Raw genomic sequence first — 18,484 nt, forward strand, 5'->3', positions numbered from 1 at the left:
GTATCGAAGCTGAAAAAGGCCCAAGTATAGAACAGAGACGAGGATGAGATGCTACCAGGCCCTCTGGAATCTCGCTCCACGATCACCACGGGCTAATATCTTACTCGTATACAGGCACAACAGGTTTTACTCGCACTCCGTACGGAACGAATCTAGTGCAGTGGATTTCACAGCAAAATCGCGACATCCCCACTTTCCGCTGCAGATACCTAGTAGTAAGCACGGGAGCCCGTCCGTGCTCCGAACTGTAAAACAGATCGACTGAAAAAACGTGAGAATCAAGAAATCAAAATCCACAAGCGGGGGCTATTCTGACAGACTGAGGCCCAAGAGCATGGGATATGATCCACCTTGGCCTTTGTGAGTTTATTCCTCTGGCGGGCGACGGAGACTTTGATCGACGCGTCTGATGGAAGGGTACATAAAAGTAGACACTGGCTGTGCTGTAGCGCTGGCGTCTTTACAGTGCCTGCTCGACAGAGTAGACGGCTTGTGATAGGCCTTGGAATAACCTTTGCGATAGCCTCCCGCAGCGACGTGAAACTCGTGGACGCGACATCTATCGAAATAGTAATGCCAATACCATTACGTACTTGACTGAAGAACAAATGGTCTATACTTCTGACACGCAATTCCACTTGCTGCCATCTACAGTACATGTGCCTGCTTTACCCAGCGCTTACCGCCAGTGGTATTATCTCTCATGGTTATACTACCGCCTATATTAAGAAATAAGCACTCACTCCATACCATCTCCATGCGGGTTTACGGCAATTTGAGTACCTGCAACATGGTACTGGCCTAAACTTACGCTGAGGATTTCCATACTTGTTACAGGTATCGTCACTTATTACTACGCCTTGGAAGGATCTCACAATGCGATTATTCTAAATAATTCTACTATATCAGATAGTGCATATATGTACCTTTTCTTGCAGCAGAATCTGCTTGCTACAACGGGTACCCTTCCGCAGTTCCTAGTGCCAGATACCTAGTCCTCATAATTTCTACCTGCAGGCAGTAATACCGAGGTACCTGTTCGTGGTCACGCGGGTAGCCCATCGCGTCCTTCCTTCCATTTCTATAACGCCTCACCTACTGCCATCATGCCTTTTTTCTTGCTGTAACAGACAACATTCAATTTCTTTCTTGTGTTTGCTACTCTCTTCTCTATCCATTTCCTACCTACAAACATACGATATTCTCTCAAACTTCTACCCGCGTCCTATCTTCGCTGCTCAGCCACTCGTACCATGCTAAGAATACGGCACGCATTAATTACACAGCTGAATATGGCAATGCGCCTAAATGTGCATTTAATGGGTCTTCTCTCTCTCTCTCTCTCTCTCTCTCTCTCTCTCTCTCTCTCTCGCATTCTGCCACCCCCCGTGACGATTATGCCACTTATTACTGTTACTCCTGACTAATGGTTTTGCCCTCTACCCAGGATACTCTACCCGAATCTCTCAGAGCCTCCAGTCGTTGGAGCCAATGTCAGACGGGCAACCCAGACTTATCTAATAGCGCCTTGAATCCTCAGCCTCGGCGAAAGGGATGGCTCAGCTTCTTGTCGTCCAGTCCATTTCAGTCCCGTTCAGTCCCGGGATGCTTGGCAACTTGGCATATTCATGCTCAGATGGCCCCTTGTTCTGGTATTATCGTGTTATTTTTAATCTCTTCTTCCATCCCCAGCGCGATGTCGCCTGTTATTTTTGTTCCTTTGTTCCTTTGATGGTTGCTGCAAACTCCTTTCTATACCCCATCTTCTTTGTCACTTCTGCATCCCGGCTCTCGGCTAGGCCAGAGATAGGAATCAATTACTAAAGGCACAGTCTCTACCGAGATCTTGATCATTTTAGCACCCCTGACTGTCCAGTTTGCATCTCTTCGAAGCCAGAGTGTGCTCCATATTTCGTCTTCCATCCCACATTAGAGAGAAATACGCCGACGTCCAAATCGACTACCATGTGCAGAATACCTCGAGGCCCTTCCACGGCCTCTGACACGTCTTATTAAAGCTCTACTTCGCACCATCGAGCATATTTCCATACGTGGGCCCTCTCTGCGAGACATGTCATTGGCCATAGCTGGAAGCAGACGGCGCGCTACTGTGTGTCAGCCCATGTCTATCACATTTCTTCACCTAGCATCCACACACACTCATGACAGGATCAATCCTGGAAGGGTATCAGCTACTTGTACCGCCCGAGTGGATGGATACAGAAGGATGGAAGTGGACTACTTTGCTGGCTCTTGCCAGGACTCAGGGAGTCTACGTCTCGGCCAGTGGCCGACAGATTGAGCCTCCCCCCCCCCCCCCCTTTACGGTGTGCAAAAGGTTTGACGATACCATCATCCAAACGCGGGACATCGTATAAATAGTAATACTCTTGCCGGCAGAATCGGTTCAAGAAACTGCTCGTGGCTCGTTTGCTCAGCTAAATTTTGAGAAAGACGCAAGTTGGACAGCTCTGCTTAGCATGAGCAGTGCCTACACGTTTAACCCTTGGTCTCTCTGTCTGGTAACAACCAGCGAGCAAATAGGGGAAGACGTCTATGCATGTACAGAAAGCACTTTGGCTCCAGTGGTCCTCCAATGAATCACCCCGTCCTCCTGACACCCAAAAGCCATCTGCTCGCCACCTTTCTTGATTTGGTATCAAGCTTGTACAATGATGGCTAGGCATCCATCACCTCCATCATGTACGACCGCAACATTGGTCGCTAGATCCGATCCGACTTACAAGCCACGCGGGCAACATTGCTTTCAAAGGGCAGCGCGTGACTACAGACACCCCGCGTAAGGTAACGAATGCATTAGCAACTGCTCGGCACATATCCTATTAGTCAAGCTCCTCTTCTTAAAAGCATACATCTTTCTCATGTACTTTGTCGCATTCAATCAATCGCTGTGGCCCGTGCCCAGATGCTACAGATACCTATTTTTGAAACATTTGACGTTCTGGTATTACTGTCACTATGTCACCCCTTGATAAGAAGAATAAGCCAAGCCAAATCTCATTTGGAGTATAACCTACATCTACCTGGTAGATTCTAGCTATCTGGTTGTGCTAGTGCCGCTGTCCAGCGAGGAGGAGATGAGGTTGGCTATTACATTCTCCCGCCAGTCTCTCGTTCTCTTTCGTTCTCAATTTCTTGTTCTCTTCCTCTGTCCCCGTCTCTCTTTTCGTATCTCTCTTCGTATTTCTCTTCATAAAATTACCACCATCACTTCTAATGATGCAGTGTCCAAACCTCACATTTACAACTGCTTTTCCACTATCCGAGGCCAGTCTTGTGCCCGCTTATCCTCTAACTTTGACACTCATAGGGCGGATCGGCTAGGAGACAAAATTAATGCTTTTAGTATCACTGCCTGGAACTCATCGGCCGTTGTGGTACGCGAAGTGAGCAGGTTTGAATCCTTTGAAGGTTGGCAGTGCAATGACCACCTACCACACACTGAACTTGATGGGCGGGTGGTGAATATCCCTACAAGAGCGGTCCCCCGATAACATTCGGCTATCCTCGCAAGACCAAGTGGTCCGCCCCAGTCGGGTGTCCCGTGGCAGCGATGGCCGTCTTCCTCTCTATCGAGAGTAAGTTCCATTGCTGAACATTCTTTCACTCTTTTTGAATCGTCGCCGGTTACTTAACCTTTGGCTCCAAAAAAAAAAAAAAAAAAAGACACTCCCTCTCCCAAGATCATCTCGCCTACTACTATGTATTCCTTCCATAACAACAATCTAATATTCTTCCTTCATCTGGTTTCTCCATTAATAGCCCATAATATGGCACTACTCTTGGATTTCATGTCGCGAGTAGTGACAATGTGCATCCTATACGCCCCCTTGCAGCCTATGCTAGATCATTTACTTCTACATTGCTAAAAATTCTGCAATGAGTGCAATGGATGTCTCGTGAGATATAAATTTCCATCTTTATTTTGGTCTCTAGCTTCATCTTACGTCTGTCATCCATCTCTCAGTTGTCAGTTGTGTCGGTATAGTATTTACTAAGCACGTCACTCCTCCTTGCCAGATATTGTGCAGGGTGATTGTACGAAGAATGCTCACAGGCATATCCATGCATACCAAGTATACAAAGTATATAATTCAAGGCAGCTAGACTGATGATTCAATAGTACAAAACGGCTACTCCCTTATACAGAATTTGTTTCGATTTGCTGAAGCGCACCGCTAACCGTATAATAGCAGCCAAAAATCTGTGGACTGCTTTACTCCCTCGATGACTTTGACTTTCTCCAGAGTCTCAAAATGCCCATTTCCTTCTCCTTGTTTGGTTTCTGCGAATCTTTTACCTCAAGATGTGCTAGCCAACAGAAACAGTCTGGCATACGTGGTGGGGCTTGGTTTGCGTGGGCTTTTCAAATCATGTCATCTGAGTAGTGCTGCAGAGCTTGTTCTGAGACTATGATGCTAAGTATTACGATATCTCAGCAGTCTATTGGATCTTTTTAACCTTGGTCTGAGACAATCTGGCGTCCTCTCATGTGTTACCTATAATATCCTGCTCCCGAAGGTCACGGACGTGTTATTCAGACTCGAGTCCCCCCTCGCAGGAGTTAATCGCGTTGATACCATCTAACATGCTCCTAGTGGATACAACAGAAGGCCATCTCCATGGTGCGAGTCAAGCATCCTCAGAGAGTCATGGTGGCGTCTTCTCAATAACGTTCCTTGGGCTATCATGAGTATTTGTAAGTCAATGCCATTACATCTGAACTTACCATAATGAGCTCATTAGCTGCAAACAATTGGTATATAGTATGTAATAGTGCGCAATTCTTTCATCAAAAAAGAGCGTCTTTGGTCTGGTGGTCTAGTGGTATGATTCTCGCTTAGGGTACACCCTACAGCTTGCTTGCGAGAGGTCCCGGGTTCAATCCCCGGCCAGACCCTTCTTTTGATTTTTTTTTTCTTGCCTGCTTTGTCCAGCAGGTTGTTGTTATTCTCGTCGAATACATGCTTGGATCTTTTTTCTTTTTTGTTTTTACTACCTACTCTTCTTTTTATTTGGTTGTGCCTACTAAAAGATGGTAACTAACATGTTTAGAACTCCATATACACAAGTCCAATCGAGGCGCTCTCATCTCTAGTTTAGGATTCGACAGCCAACATCAATCCAACAGTCTTCCTCGCTCTGCTCGAAATCAAATGGAAAATATATATCATTTTTGTAAAGCCGCACACAAAGGAATGAATATATGAAAGTGCTACAACACCTGAAGGTAACTAACTAATCTATCTACCATTTCTTAATGCCGTGCTCACGTGAGTATGTATGCTTCTAAGGTGTCAACTTCCATTCCGAGTCTTGCTCGCCCAAATCTATTAATGCCGCCGATGCCGTCTACCATGTCCCCGGCCCTTCTCCGGAGTTCCAGTCCATTTTTTTAATACTTAGGAGATGAAAAACTAAGGTCAAGCAAACAGTCTTGTCTTGCTTCCAAGGTCAAATTACTTGCAGGGTGACGAAGGTCTTGCGATATTCTGCCGCAAAAGGATACAAAAGCGATATGCAGTCTTCCAACCCCAGTCGAGCCTGGGCTTCAAAGCCCTTGCCATCAAATTCCCAAGGCCAGTTGTCGCGAGATTCGTTGCATTACCGTGCGAGAACCTGGCGCTCTGTCATGCCAAAACATTTTTTTTTTCCGCTTTGCTCAAACAGCAAACACAATCAAATCATCCGGGTATATCATACTTGCAGTCCATCCGATACAAGGGCTCCTCCGTTTGCTGGTGATCCTTGACAAACCTCCGCCTTCTCTCTCAAAACCGATATCGGTGTAATTGGTTCTTGGGAATGAAAAGAAGCCAATTACAATATCACGCATCGCGGATGAGTGCTGTCGCGGAACTTGGAGCGTATCCTGCGCTTGCTGCTGGCGCTCTTGAGTGCATCGATCTTCGAACCCTCATCGGGCTCTGCCGTCTCATCTTCCTTGCGGAGCATTTGGCGGCACAGATCGATAAACACTTCATCAACATTGGCTGATTAATGGTTAGTAACATGTGCTTGTGAGAGGCAACTTTGAGGAAGGAAACATAAAGTTTGGAATGGCAGATGGATGGCCCGCACAGACAGCGGAAACGAGACTTACTTCGTGTTCTAGCACTGGCTTCGTAATACGGAGCTCCCCATTTCTGAGAGACGGCGAAGCCCTTGGCACGAGGAATGAGTCGACCCTCTTCTAAATCGGCCTTGTTGCCGACAATCACCATGGGGACATTTTCTTCGTCCTTGATGCGAATAATCTCTTCTCGCAGGCTCTCCAGCTCGCTTAACGACGAGTGAGACGTGATGCTGAAAACAAGCAGGAAACCTTGGCCGGTCTTCATGTACAAGTCTCTCATGGCCACTACTCTCGCGTTAGTCGGCAATGCTGTGGGAGAAGAAGGCAGAGATTTCATACCAAACTGCTCAGTGCCAGCGGTATCGAGGCTATTGTCTCAATATCAGCATACGTCTAGGGTGGCCAAGGTACTCACGCAGCCAATGGAAACTTACATTTCTAGAATCACTTGTCGACCCTGGAGAGAAATGTTTGTTAGATACACTGTCAACGGTACACAGACACGAGCCCTCATCCTTGGAGACTTACATCGACTTGGACTTGAGTGCGATAAGAGTCCTCGATAGTAGGGTCATAGCTCTCGATCCATTCATTATGAACAAACTGGGCTGCCCAAGCGTCAGTCACGAGGTGCCGAGCTGATAACGGAAATCTCATGCAGGATATCTGTCAATTGGACGACTCACCAGTGAGGCAACTTTTGCCGACACCACCTAAATGAGAATATCGTCAGCAACGTGATACATTAATTTGGTTCGGAAACTTAGCCACGGCATACCTGCACCAAGAACAACCACGTGGAGCTCACGGCTAAAGAGAGAGAAACAAAGCGGTTAGCCAAAGATATGACATGGGCACAACGTGTCGAGCGGGTGCAGTAGGGCTATGTCATTACCTCGACGATGAGAAGGGGCTTCGAGGCGGCATGGCTGCTGAGATTTATGGCGCAATGAGGCCAAAATAATTATGGGGCTTATAATAGGGGATACTGAAGGCTGTCGTGTAACAGCCGTGAACTGTTTACAACTTCACCAAAGCCTCTTTTGGTGCTGCGCGCAGGCTGTATAAAGCCTTGAGGGACGGTCCGCGATTGTACTCTGTGAAACACGAAGCTGTTGATGAGACAAATTTCGGGACCGTTCGCCTCGCGTAGCTGCAGATGCTGCAGATGCTGCAAGTTCCGGGGTATAAAAAGCCGACCAATCGAACCACTAAGCGCAGGTGAGACGGCTGAGGACACAGTGGGCATGGGACAGGGAGACAAACCAAAGGCAATGGCTGCAAAGGGAGAAAAATGAAAAATGGACAAAGACGTCGGTCGTTTTGCAATGAGTAATCAGCCAGATAATGTCACTGTCGAGAAAGGCCGGAAAAATTGCACCGTCGTGGGGGCGGTGAATGGCGGTTATATTGCAAAAGTACTGGCAGACTGAGCGGAACCGCAAAATGACGGGGATTGCGAGGATCTCGGCCGTCGACTGATGTGGCTGCTAGGCTGGGAATGTCAAGTTGCAGCACTAAAACGGCTTTGCAGGGCGGGGGGTCTTTTTTTTTTCTTAAGCGAAAACGGAAAACAGTAGAAGCAGCTGCTGTACCCCGTATATGTGTGAGATTAATAGCAGCACTCTCGCTCGATCTCGTTTCTCACAATAATCTGTCGCTTTTTTTTTTCTTTTCAGTTATTCAACGTCGAGTATGTTCGAGGTGAAGCGAGGACAGTGTCAGATGATGATAGGAAGAGACGTAAGACAAAGATACCAATGCCAGGTATACTAATGTTGAATTGAGAATGCTTTGAGGATGAGGGAGAGCGGCTGGAAGTAGAATAGCGCCGTGCCTGGGTAGGCTGCAGTTGGTTGGAGGTTGGCGCAGATGAGGGTTGAGGATGAATGAATGAGCTGGCGAGTATGGTGGGAAGGATTACTGCGGCTACGTCAGAAGACGTTAGTCAGGATGCTGATCAATAGATGAAGAAGATGCAAGGTTCGGGGAGTTTGCAGGAAAATAAAGAGGAGGATCCAGTGGTTGAAGAGGTTGAAGATGGTGAATATAAGGAGAAAGGGGAGAATCTGGCTGATCAAGTTGGACAGGAAAGAACACGGGCTGCGCTTCGCTTTTGTATACGGGCAGGTGCAAAGAGCCCGAAGAAGGAGGCGGCTACCTACAGTCTCAGGTATTAGGCGGCTGCTCACAATAGCGAAGTGGTAGCAGTAGCAGTGATATAGCCAGGTTTAAAAATAGCAAGGAAAATAGCAAATAGGAAAATCAGAGAAACAAGGCAAGGCGGGGACTCGGGAGAGGGAAGGAAAATGGCGAGATGAGACAAAAAGAGGGTTCAAAAAGAAAATAAAATAAGAAAAAGCAAACAGGAATACATAAAACAAAATAAAAAAAAAAAAAAAAGTGAGGCGGGTGGTAGTGCACTGAAACAATTGTCTCGCAACACGCAGGAGACCAGAGGAGCGAGGGAAAAAGCAAAGAATTCAAGCCATGATCTGGCTTTTGATAAAAAGCTGCCAAGCTACTAAATGGGGAGTCAACAGCACCACTCCCTATTAACCCAGCACCTAAAAAGAGAACCCTAGGCAGCTGGTCTTCAGGCAGGCTAGTCCCTATGGAGGGGGAGAGACGGACTTGCTGTAGGGCGAACGCAAGGGATGGCGTCTCTTGGTGCGTATGATATAAAATAGTGCGGGGTGTGTATGGAGATCAGGCCAAGAGCCTGTTAATGCGAGTGTGAATCGTGCCGTGTCGTATCGTGGCGTTTCGAATCGCGTTTCCCTACCGCTCAGACCGAGTAGCAGATCTTTTGTCAGCGAGTGGCTGGCGCAAGTAGCACCGTATAAGGTATAAGAGGGATATAAGGTAAGGTGGGTATGGAGTATACTCGTAAAGGCTGCCGGGGGTCCCAAAGGTGCTAAAACATGTCAGTGCCACTATTACCAGGTTGTCTAGTAGCTCCATAGCGCCTCCGGGCCTCGCTGGGGGGCGAGGACAGTAGTAACGGGCTTGCCTGTCTGATCTGTCCTCTGACCTACGTACCTTGCCTTGAGTCAGGTCATCCGGTTAGGTGTTTGTGTCTTTAGATTTGCCTTTCCTCGTTCACACTCCTACTAGCGTCGATCTCATGCGGAACAGGAAAGGGCATAGAGACGGGAGGGAGCATGGTAGTGGTGGTAGCGGCGATGCTATGGTAGTATGGTAGGCAGTATGGTAGTAATATGAATAATTATGATAGGTGACTAATACATCTTCTTCCTCCTTTGTCACTCAAAATTTCAATGCAAAGAGCATGCATATGCTATGTAGATGCATGGAAGAGCTGGTGAGCTTTAGATTAGTAGGTAGGGTATGCTTGACTTGGATTATGCATGCCGCTCATCCATGCCCATTGATCGGCCTTCAGCCTCGACAGCGGGAGGGTGCAAACAAAGAATAGCTGACGTTTCTCGGCCAGGAACATATAATAATACAACCCAGGCAGAAGAGCACGCTGGAATCTGGTACCAAGTAGCAGCACCAGTAGGTAGCTGTATCAGGTCGTAAAAGTGCTTGCAGGTATAAGTGCCAGCAGTACGGCCGAGTGCCGAGTAATGTGAGTTGGGGGTGGCAATCAATGCAATACCCCCATTGATGACGACAGAGAGTGAAAGTGTGTAAGAAGGGCTGCCGTGGACACCAACCCCAGTGAAGGGCTACATGCACAGTATGATAGTAATATCACTCGTTTAGTACTAGTAGTAGTAGTAGTAGTAGTAGTAGTAGTATTCGTGTGCTGAGTAGATAGGCAAGGAAGGGAGAGGAAGGATTCGGTTCATGTAGGTAGCAGTGGCCTTCACGAGTAGGGTATAAGGTGCAAGGAGAGAAAAAGAGAGAAACATATCGTGTTATCGCCAGTGGCAGTGCCGCATCTGAGGGAAGATTCAGCTGGGGTGGCATTGGGTACGAATGTCCTCTCTCCCAAAAAGCTTTTTGCCCGGTCGAAATCAAGCCCCAGGGTAGGATTCCAAGACAAAATCAACAGGGGGCAATAAAAATGAGGGTCCTCTTTCAAAATTTGAGCTGTCGGGTCCGCCGTCCAAGTATTTGGGACGCACCACCAGAGCAAGGGAACCCCGTCATACTGTAGAGCGGAAGCCTATCTAAGCCAAAAGAGAATAGAGGATGATGGAGGAGAGAAAGAAAAGAATGAAAAAACCCTCACGCTTAGGGCCAGTGAAGATCATCAGGCAGCCAGTAAATAAGCTATGACTATTCTGAGAACGTAAGGCTCAGGCTGTGCAAGAATCAGGCGTATTAAAGCTTGTCTCAGAGTGGTACGAGCAGGAAGCGAGGAAGGACGGTTTTGAAAATGAAGACCCAAAAAACTGGGAGCATGCACTTTCCACCACGGCAGGGCATAAGGCAGCTCAACTAGCTCCGGGTTGTGTGCCGTGGTGCTTGAATCAAGACATGCTTGTACGAGACGAATAATGCCAGCTCCCGTCGTACGCCCAAGGTTGCGCTAAAGGATCTGATGGAGCTCGCGTAAACTTGTCAAAGCTCCCAGCATCGTGGAAAGCAGTAGCGATTTACCGGCACAGACGAGCGCTAATACAATGCAAGATTCGGTTTGCAGACGGCAGCGAGTTTGCGTTGGTGTTAGTCCCTGGGGGGAGCCGAGTCGGAAATCGAAAATACTCGTACTCGTACTAGTGCGAAGAGCGGACATGTCAGTGAACAAACAAGCTTCTTCTAGGCGCCTCATTTGAGCAGACGTACTTGTAATTCTTGCTGCTATAATGTTTGTATGTAATTGCTTCCTAGGTCAAGTAATAGCAGTTAGTATTACTCATTAGTCCCTCTTAGCGGCCTTTTGAAGGAGATGCGATGAATGAATGACCCAATAGACCCAAGGGGCGCACCCACCAGTCCATTGGGTTGAAAATGCTCCATAGCACCGCTCCCAGCATAACGCTTGAAGTTGAGGCGAGCTTGAGCAGAGTGGAGAGAGCGGCAGCGGCATCACAGCCTGGCTCATGCAATGCCTGGGTTCCATGGCCTGGCAAGTTTGGCAGGGGCCAAGTTTGTGAACATTCGATGGTGCTTTTGTTATCTCATCTCGCCAGCGGCTCTTGTGAGGCTTCTCCCCCGCTGCGTTTTAGTGGTTTGGGCACGAAACAAGAAGCTCCAGGCCAAGGCTGGCTTAGCTGGTGCCGGGGTCCCCTCTAAGCTGTCAAAACAGGACCGGTTGGTTTATGACCTCGCGCGTGGCGGGCCAGCTAGTCTGCGATCAGCTCTCTTCAAGGGCCCTGTACCTGTCAGCCGTGGACCACTCACACTGAACTGAATGCTGGGTCCTGGTTCACATGAGGGTCAGCCATGCCTTTGCTCACCAGTAGGCCGTGGGTTGACAGCTAGGAAAGAGATGGTACAAGAGAGAGAAAAAAAGACGAGTACAGCTGAGAAAATTGCTGAATTGGGTGGGCAGAAGCGTAAAGAGCAGAAAGATGGATGAAAAAGTGGACGTAACATCTGTCAGTAGTACCTAGAGAGAGAGCTTGAGAAAGAGGAAACAAACTGAGGAGGGGGGGGGGGGGGGAATTAGAGCCTCAGGCTGGAAATACCACTAGAAAACGTCAATGGTAGGTACTAAGGTAGTACATCGCAGTACATGCTACTGCCACCTCGAATCCAGTGCCGGGGAATATGTAATTAGACTTGTAGCAGCAATAGAAGGACCCGATTTCTCTTACTATCAATTGATTAAATCAATACAAATGACCAAGTTCGCTTGGGTATCTCTTGGCTCATATCATTACTAAGATACAGGCCTTTGCTTCTGACTTATACGGAGGACGTAGGCACCCAGGATACTACCTAAACATCTCACAAGCCGGTTCTACTGCTGGCATTGTCAGGTATGATCGGTCCTTTTGTTGGTAATTAATAAAGAAGAAGAACATAATAATAGAAGAGGGGGGATGACAATTTGGTGGCTGAGAAGGTACCGCTCTTTGGACCCTTGTTATTGCTGTCTATACGCAGGTAGGTAGTTGTAGAAACAGCTGCCAAATTACAGCCGTAATTCAGAAGGCCGTCACGAGCAGAAGTCTTTTCCACTTTCTTTTTTCTTTTCTTTTCTTTTTTCAAATGTAAATTGTCTCTCATTCGAACAGCCATTTTGAGGATAGCCAAATCCTGAAAAGAGAATTTGCAACCTCTTGCTACGAGCTCAGCTCTGCCAGGATCTTTTTTCGTCATCATCACATGCTGCCGCTATTGGTCTTACACTAATGTTACTGTACGCCAATTCTTGAGATCCATCTCTCTTTCTTTGGCACAACTTAGTATCTGCCTGTCGTTTTTTTTTTTTTTTTTTTTTTTTTTTTTTTTTTTTTAACCCAGCTACTGTTTCAATTCGTGTCTCTATCATCCCTCCATCAAGGCATATGACAGATAATCGACCCCTGCTCTGTATATGACACGTTACGCGCACTAAGCTAGGTGTTTTCTTTTTCTTCTCTCCCTTTATGATATATTCCATCGCCCCCATGCACATAATAAGAAAGTCCCTACCTACTTTGTACATGCGCGGCACACCAAGATAACTAATGATTGCCACCATCAGCAGCAATCGTGGCTTGCCATTCTTCACAGACGCCGTGGGCCAGCTCATCTCTCCCTGGTTATGTCTCGGAATAGCCCAGATGGCATTAACCTACTGTGGGATACCGAGGCCGAATCCACTATTTTGCAATTTAACAACTTTTTGTCACGAGGCCATCAGAGACAACCTATTCCTAATGATTGCGATCTGCGCACGGATCATAGCCGCGAGAACCGTGTGGAGCGGAAGAAGAAAAAAGGGACAAGAGAAACAAAACTAGAGCTTGCATATACGATGACAATCTCGAGCTCAGCTGCACTTACGTCAGATTCAGACCCAGACTTAGAATCTCGGCCTCGATTACCTCGTTCGGACTATCCGAGTAAGCTCCTTGATATCTCATAAAGAACGAAATACCACCGAACAAGAGAAAAGAGAAAAGAGAGAAAGAAGGAAAGAGAAAGAGAGAAAAAGAAAGGGACACGCGGGACAGCCTGCGTCCACCCCTTCACTCGCGGCTGTTTCATCCAATCTGGGAAATTCCCACAGAGTCGGTCTGGAACCCTGGTCTTTTGTCGATACTACATCGCATCCCCGGATATTCCCTGCTCGCTTCGGAGCCGACTTTTGTCAAGACAACAGAGAGGGCTCTTATCAGTTTTTGGAGACCGTAACTTGCATATGGGAACTTTTTCTTCTTCTTGCAGCTGCTACCTCCTCTTCGGGGGCATCCAACTTGCGTATATCCTCCGCGAAACTGCAAATCTAGCACTTGAAGATCATAAAACCCGCCGAAAGCTGCCGCTAGGTTGTCGATCTCTCCGAAGCTCCTAGGTTTGTGAACTTCCTAATGGAGTTTCTTTCCCATGATATATGCTTCTCCTCTTGTTGCTGCAGAAAATACTATTTGCACCAGCGGTAAGACGAAGAGAAAAGAGTTTTGGTTGATGTGGATGCGTGTGGTTACCAGACCGTCTCAGCAATATCACATGCAACAACCCTTTCTCTTTCTGGACAGCGTCTCCAAAGATAGTCTTCACGTCGCCAGATTCGTACTATAGATGGAACATGCTACTCCAGATTCAGTACCGCAGCTCCGAGTCATCCATTTCTAGCACCGAGCTTGAAATGCCCATACTCTGGGCCAATCGGTCGTTGTTTCTACAAGAATCCATGGCTACATGATCGTGAGTGAGATTCCGTGGGCCAAGCTGCTTACTGCATCGAGTAGCCAGGGTATCCAGTTCCATGCTTGTGCTTCATGCATGCACTGTACCTGTGCATTGCCGGCAGTGCTATACTAGGTATTTGAAGAAACTTCTGCTGCGAGTAGAATTTGAATAGCATGCGGGCTACCCGCGCGTAATATCTTTAAATCCAATTGCTCACACCCCGGCCAGAAGCCCTACGAGTCGTACTAGCACAACTTACATGTACTCTTCCATGTCAGCTTTCTGGCTTACCCAGCTGCCGGCGATTCCGCTAATCCACCTAAGCGGCTCGCCTCGAGAACGGCCAGCCTACGCCGTTGCCGCTATAGATCGATACACGCTATTGCTGTAGGAACTTTCTATAATTATTCTCGTGCCATGGCTACCTATCGTGGTGAAGTGGTAAAGCCGGGCCATAGAGTCCCATCTCTCTTAGTTGCATCTCGTATAGAGGAGAGCTTACAAGGGTGAAGGGTTTAGTAGCCACGCCTTTTCCATGGTAGAAGAAGTTACTCAAAGCTGCTGCCGTATTAGGAGTGATTTTCTTTGTTGTATTTTTTCTCTTTTTTTTCTATGTGTTTTCTCTTTTCCTTCAGTTTTATACAAGAATGCACATGACTATAGTTTGCAAAATAAAAGAATTTATGCCTCTCCATCCCGCTGTAGTGCTTTGGCTGACTGGAACCTATGGCTTATGCAATTGCTGTTGCCGAAGAGGGTACACAAGGACCTTTTTTTTTTTTCTAACAAGATTAATCTGGATAATGGGAATGTTTGCATTAACAAATAGCTATATGCCTAGAGACTTCAGTTGCTAAATAGAAGCGGCAATCTAAACATCAACAGGCCAGTCCGCCCATCCTTCAAGAGTAGACTTTCCTATACAAAATCCACGTCAATAGTCAGGGAATCAGTTCAACAAGACTTCAAATCTTTCGTCTTCGACATGAATAAGTCATACCAGGCAGTACATCATCAATCACTCCAAGGTAGAGATAAGCGCAGAAGACTGATCAATCAAATAGGGACAATAGCCATAATCCCCTGTCTATTAAATGCTCGCTGGCTATGGTATAAACCAACTTCCCTTTCCTAGGCTCAGTAGCCAGCACCTACAAATATATCACTTCCCACCCAACAATATTAAAACATAGATCGTATAATCCGGCCCGCCCTCCCTTTTTAGTGCCGCTTATTCTCAATTATAGCCAACAACAAATCATATGTCTCGCTTTCCATACGCCCAACCAAACCAGCAATAAAATCTATCTAAACACACATGAATATGCTGATACACCCAGCCTTCTTCGTGAAAAAACCAAAATAATGAGCTCATAGCACTCGATACCAGATAAACCAAAACAGACAGACGCCAAGACACCTCGCTCGCACATCTCATAATGTGGGTAGCATGCCTAAATATTTAACCATTGCCCATTCTTTCCTGTTCCTGAATGGTACAATTCCTTCGCCCTGGCGAAAGAATGAAAGATAAAGAATAAAAGAAAGCTTTAAAACAAAAAGAAGGAGGAGAAGATGTGATAGAAAGGAAAGCAGCGATCGTAAAATGAATGAATAATTTGCCCGGCTCCAGCAGCGGCTCAAAGGAGAAAATCCAGTGCAACTTTTGCCTCAGAAACCATGGTCATCATGATTAGAAGAAGGTGGCGGATGGTTGAGTGCTCCTTTGACAACACCCAAGGCTACACCAATGATCAATGCGCCAAAGAAGAAAAATACGACAGCCATAATGATGATGCAAATTCTGAGGCGTCTCTGCTTGCGTCTACGCTCCATAGCAGCTGCATCAAGCTTGTAGGGGTCTTCAGCAGCCTGGCTGGCTTGGGTCAATGCCGAGGTTGAGGCCCCGGGTGCCAAAGGCGCCATGTGAGCTGGCGACGTCGACGTCGCCGTCGGTACGGTTTGCAAGGGCATCATTTCGATCCCCTCGGTTTGGACGTGTACGTCAACGCGCGTGTGTGCATTTGTAGTCTGAGCAGCCGCAGTGTTTGTTGCATTGTTCTGTGGGTATGGGTATGCGCTTGGAGCTTGACTCGGGTCATACGGAGGAGGAGGACTGCTGGGGATGTCATAGGGTTGCCAAGCTCCTTGTTGCTGAGGCTGGACTTGATGCTGAGGTTGATATCCAGGCTGGCTCCCGACGTGAGAACCCAGAGGCGTAAATCCAGGCATGGGATGCGAAGGACCAGTCGGAAACCCCCCGTTGCCATAGTTTGACTGAAGCTGGAGCCGGAATGGCGAGTCATCTGGATAGGCAGCATCTGGGATCGAATTCGAGGGATGATACTGCTGCTGATGGACGTCGTCATCGTATGGAGCCATGGCCCAAGCCGAGTCGTGCGATGCACAAGGCAGTCGAGGCAGAGATTCGGTTCAGCCTAGCAGCGCGAACTATTCAATAGGACGAAGAACTGGCCCGAGCCCGAAATCCAAAGCAGGATAGAAAATAGAAGTCAAATCAGGCAAGCAAGCAAGCAAGCCTTGGGAGTCTCCACCAACGCTACCCACACGACACTGCAGGTTATGATCAGTACAAGTAAGCGGCAGCTGCTAGGGGCTATGAATGCAAGGCGTACATACATGCAATGGCCAGATGGTCTACTGGTGGTACCACTAATTAGTAGTGCGTTGTAACTTATGCGTAAACTCTCGCGCAGCTATGTGACAAGAAGAGATGGAAATGCGTAAGGAAGAGCCTTGTGTACTGAGCACGCAGTGCCGTACCGGAGGGAGTGAGAGTATTAAGAGTATATCCAAAAGAAGGGGTGAATCGCAAAACGACAGGTGCAATTGCTAGGCCCGTCGATAAGCTCGCAGCAAACTTTCATCTAAGCCAGAATCTCGCAGCGGCAGTCCAGCGGTGTAAATGAATGTCGGGATGGAAGAAAACCGACTGGAGAACCGTGGTGCTGCGAGTATGTCTGGTGTGGGATGGATGCCCAACGAGGGGGCCGAAGTGAGAGAGATGTTTGCAGATGAAAAAACAGCGGGCTGCCAGAGAGCGTTCCTGTTCCCAAGCAAGCACTGAGGCTGTGCTCGGGGGTAGCGGATCGACACGGCGCGGGTCCAGCACAAGCAGCTGTCATGGCCTGCGTCCACTTCAGCTCTAACCGGGCCCAGCTTTAGGTGCCATCAAGGCATCACCGCGGCAAGCAGCCATGTGGTGGAAACACCCCGAGTGGCACGCTAGGATTGGCTCTATGTGCTGCATGGCTTTAGGCTGTGCGTCCACAGCTGCACTCTGCCGTGCCTGATGGCCCTCTTCCCCCGCTTAGTGCTGGCGTTGATCAAATCTAGACCACCAGAGTTTGGCTTCAGCTACTGCAGCGCACTTGATTGCTCCGTGAGAGAGGAGAGACAAAGAGGCCTCAGGACTCCGACGAACAAGGGTATGGTCGGCGACGGCTACAAGCCAATGAGAGGACCTGGGCAAGGGGGTCGTCGGAGGACGAGAGAAATTGCGATCTGTAACGGGGTTAGTTTCCGCGCCAACGCAGGAGGTGAAACTGGCCAACTTGTCTAGACATTTTTATGCAGCAGAGGAAAAGCAAAAGCTGCGGTTTGCGGAAAATCCATCCATACGGGAGGCGAAACAAATGCCAGTTTGTTTCGAGGGATTCTTGGTTCAGGTGAGGTTTGAAAAAAAGAAAAGAAAAAGTACAGAGGTAGAGAAGTACGTACTTGCTTGATGCAGCGATGCTGCCTCAGGAAGAGATTTGGGTCCCAGATTCTTGTAAGTGGTAGCCTAAGAGGTACATGCCAAACAGGAGCAATGCGCGCTTTTTCAGATATACGAGATATATTCGGGAAAAAGTAAAAAATAAAAGTAATGCAACTATCATATTTGCTCTCTGTGATTTTCAAATCGCTCAAATTTACGGAGAGCTTGCCGTAGCAGGATTCTTTTACAGAGTATACTTTTTGCTTGAAGAAGTATACAGAGATATCTCACAGCAATAGTAAACTCTATCTAAGCAGTACCTACAATAGCCAATAGTCTGCAGCCAGTGGCTAAAATCTCTCTGCAGCTCGTATTTTCAAAAGTCTGTAAGAGAAGTTAGAAAAAGTAATAGTCTTTTGAAAATATGCATTCATAAATATATTCATGCTTTAAATATACACGGATATTAAAATTCCACGCCACTCATATATGAGATTCATGAAGTCCGAGTTCTTATATCAAAAACGTAAAAGCATTTGAGACGAAAACAGTTGTAGAGAGGCAGAAAATGATGGCGCAAGCATGTCGTAACCAAGGGCCCTAGTAAAAATATAAAGGCTTCACGAGAGCCGCTGAATGCCAAATGCCAGTCTTGAGCACCGCCTTTATCCAATAACACGCAAAGGGCTTCCGTAATTCCCTTGAATGAGCCTCATAATAATACAGTCCATCAATAAGCAAGATGAAAAAGAAATTACTGATATGCAAAAACGCGGCAAAAAGACTCGATTACTTTTCTTCCAGGCTCAATCCCGTTATTCTAAATTAAAACACCGGCTTATCCGCCTCTCTAGTATGTAAGTACACATTGTAATATTAAGCAGACAACAAAAACGAAGACGACA

At 47.3% G+C, this 18,484-nt stretch overlaps 3 protein-coding genes and 1 non-coding gene across 4 annotated transcripts; 2 read left to right on the top strand and 2 right to left on the bottom strand.

Annotated features, from left to right (window-relative positions):
- The first annotated feature begins 1,902 nt into the window (after positions 1-1,902).
- GGI43DRAFT_179170 (uncharacterized protein) lies at positions 1,903-2,401 on the top strand. The gene is made up of 2 exons (XM_083199823.1): positions 1,903-2,338; position 2,401. The coding sequence occupies exon 1, from the start codon at positions 2,072-2,074 to the stop codon at positions 2,300-2,302; it is 231 nt and encodes a 76-aa protein (XP_083057635.1). The 5' UTR covers positions 1,903-2,071; the 3' UTR covers positions 2,303-2,338; position 2,401.
- Positions 2,402-4,831: 2,430 nt separating this feature from the next.
- GGI43DRAFT_t173 lies at positions 4,832-4,921 on the top strand. The gene has a single exon. It is a non-coding gene; the product is annotated as a tRNA-Pro (tRNA).
- An 886-nt stretch (positions 4,922-5,807) lies between these two features.
- Positions 5,808-7,119, bottom strand: GGI43DRAFT_178678 (P-loop containing nucleoside triphosphate hydrolase protein). Its single transcript, XM_083199821.1, has 8 exons — positions 6,993-7,119; positions 6,876-6,907; positions 6,784-6,810; positions 6,626-6,705; positions 6,532-6,554; positions 6,437-6,465; positions 6,125-6,382; positions 5,808-6,014 (listed from the first exon to the last, which is right to left on the bottom strand). The coding sequence occupies exons 1-8, from the start codon at positions 7,022-7,024 to the stop codon at positions 5,842-5,844; spliced, it is 654 nt and encodes a 217-aa protein (XP_083057636.1). The 5' UTR covers positions 7,025-7,119; the 3' UTR covers positions 5,808-5,841.
- Positions 7,120-15,413: 8,294 nt separating this feature from the next.
- On the bottom strand, positions 15,414-16,486 carry GGI43DRAFT_179488 (uncharacterized protein). The gene has a single exon (XM_083199825.1). It carries the CDS (start codon positions 16,238-16,240, stop codon positions 15,530-15,532), a length of 711 nt encoding a protein of 236 aa, XP_083057637.1. The 5' UTR covers positions 16,241-16,486; the 3' UTR covers positions 15,414-15,529.
- Positions 16,487-18,484: the final 1,998 nt, after the last annotated feature.

This window comes from Trichoderma evansii, assembly GCF_050947405.1.
Source record: "Trichoderma evansii strain SZMC 28006 chromosome Unknown GGI43scaffold_20, whole genome shotgun sequence".
Taxonomy (NCBI): domain Eukaryota; kingdom Fungi; phylum Ascomycota; class Sordariomycetes; order Hypocreales; family Hypocreaceae; genus Trichoderma; species Trichoderma evansii.

What these genes read in the sequence shown, in the direction of transcription:
- GGI43DRAFT_179488 (XM_083199825.1), bottom strand. Translation starts at nt 16,240, where the DNA reads ATGGCTCCATACGATGACGACGTCCATCAGCAGCAGTATCATCCCTCG.
- GGI43DRAFT_179170 (XM_083199823.1), top strand. Translation starts at nt 2,072, where the DNA reads ATGTCATTGGCCATAGCTGGAAGCAGACGGCGCGCTACTGTGTGTCAG.
- GGI43DRAFT_178678 (XM_083199821.1), bottom strand. Translation starts at nt 7,024, where the DNA reads ATGCCGCCTCGAAGCCCCTTCTCATCGTCGAG. An exon ending in CGTGGTTGTTCTTGGTGCAG is followed by an intron (nt 6,811 to 6,875) that starts GTATGCCGTGGC and finishes ATTCTCATTTAG; the next exon opens with GTGGTGTCGGCAAAAGTTGC. An exon ending in CGACAAGTGATTCTAGAAAT is followed by an intron (nt 6,466 to 6,531) that starts GTAAGTTTCCAT and finishes TTGAGACAATAG; the next exon opens with CCTCGATACCGCTGGCACTG.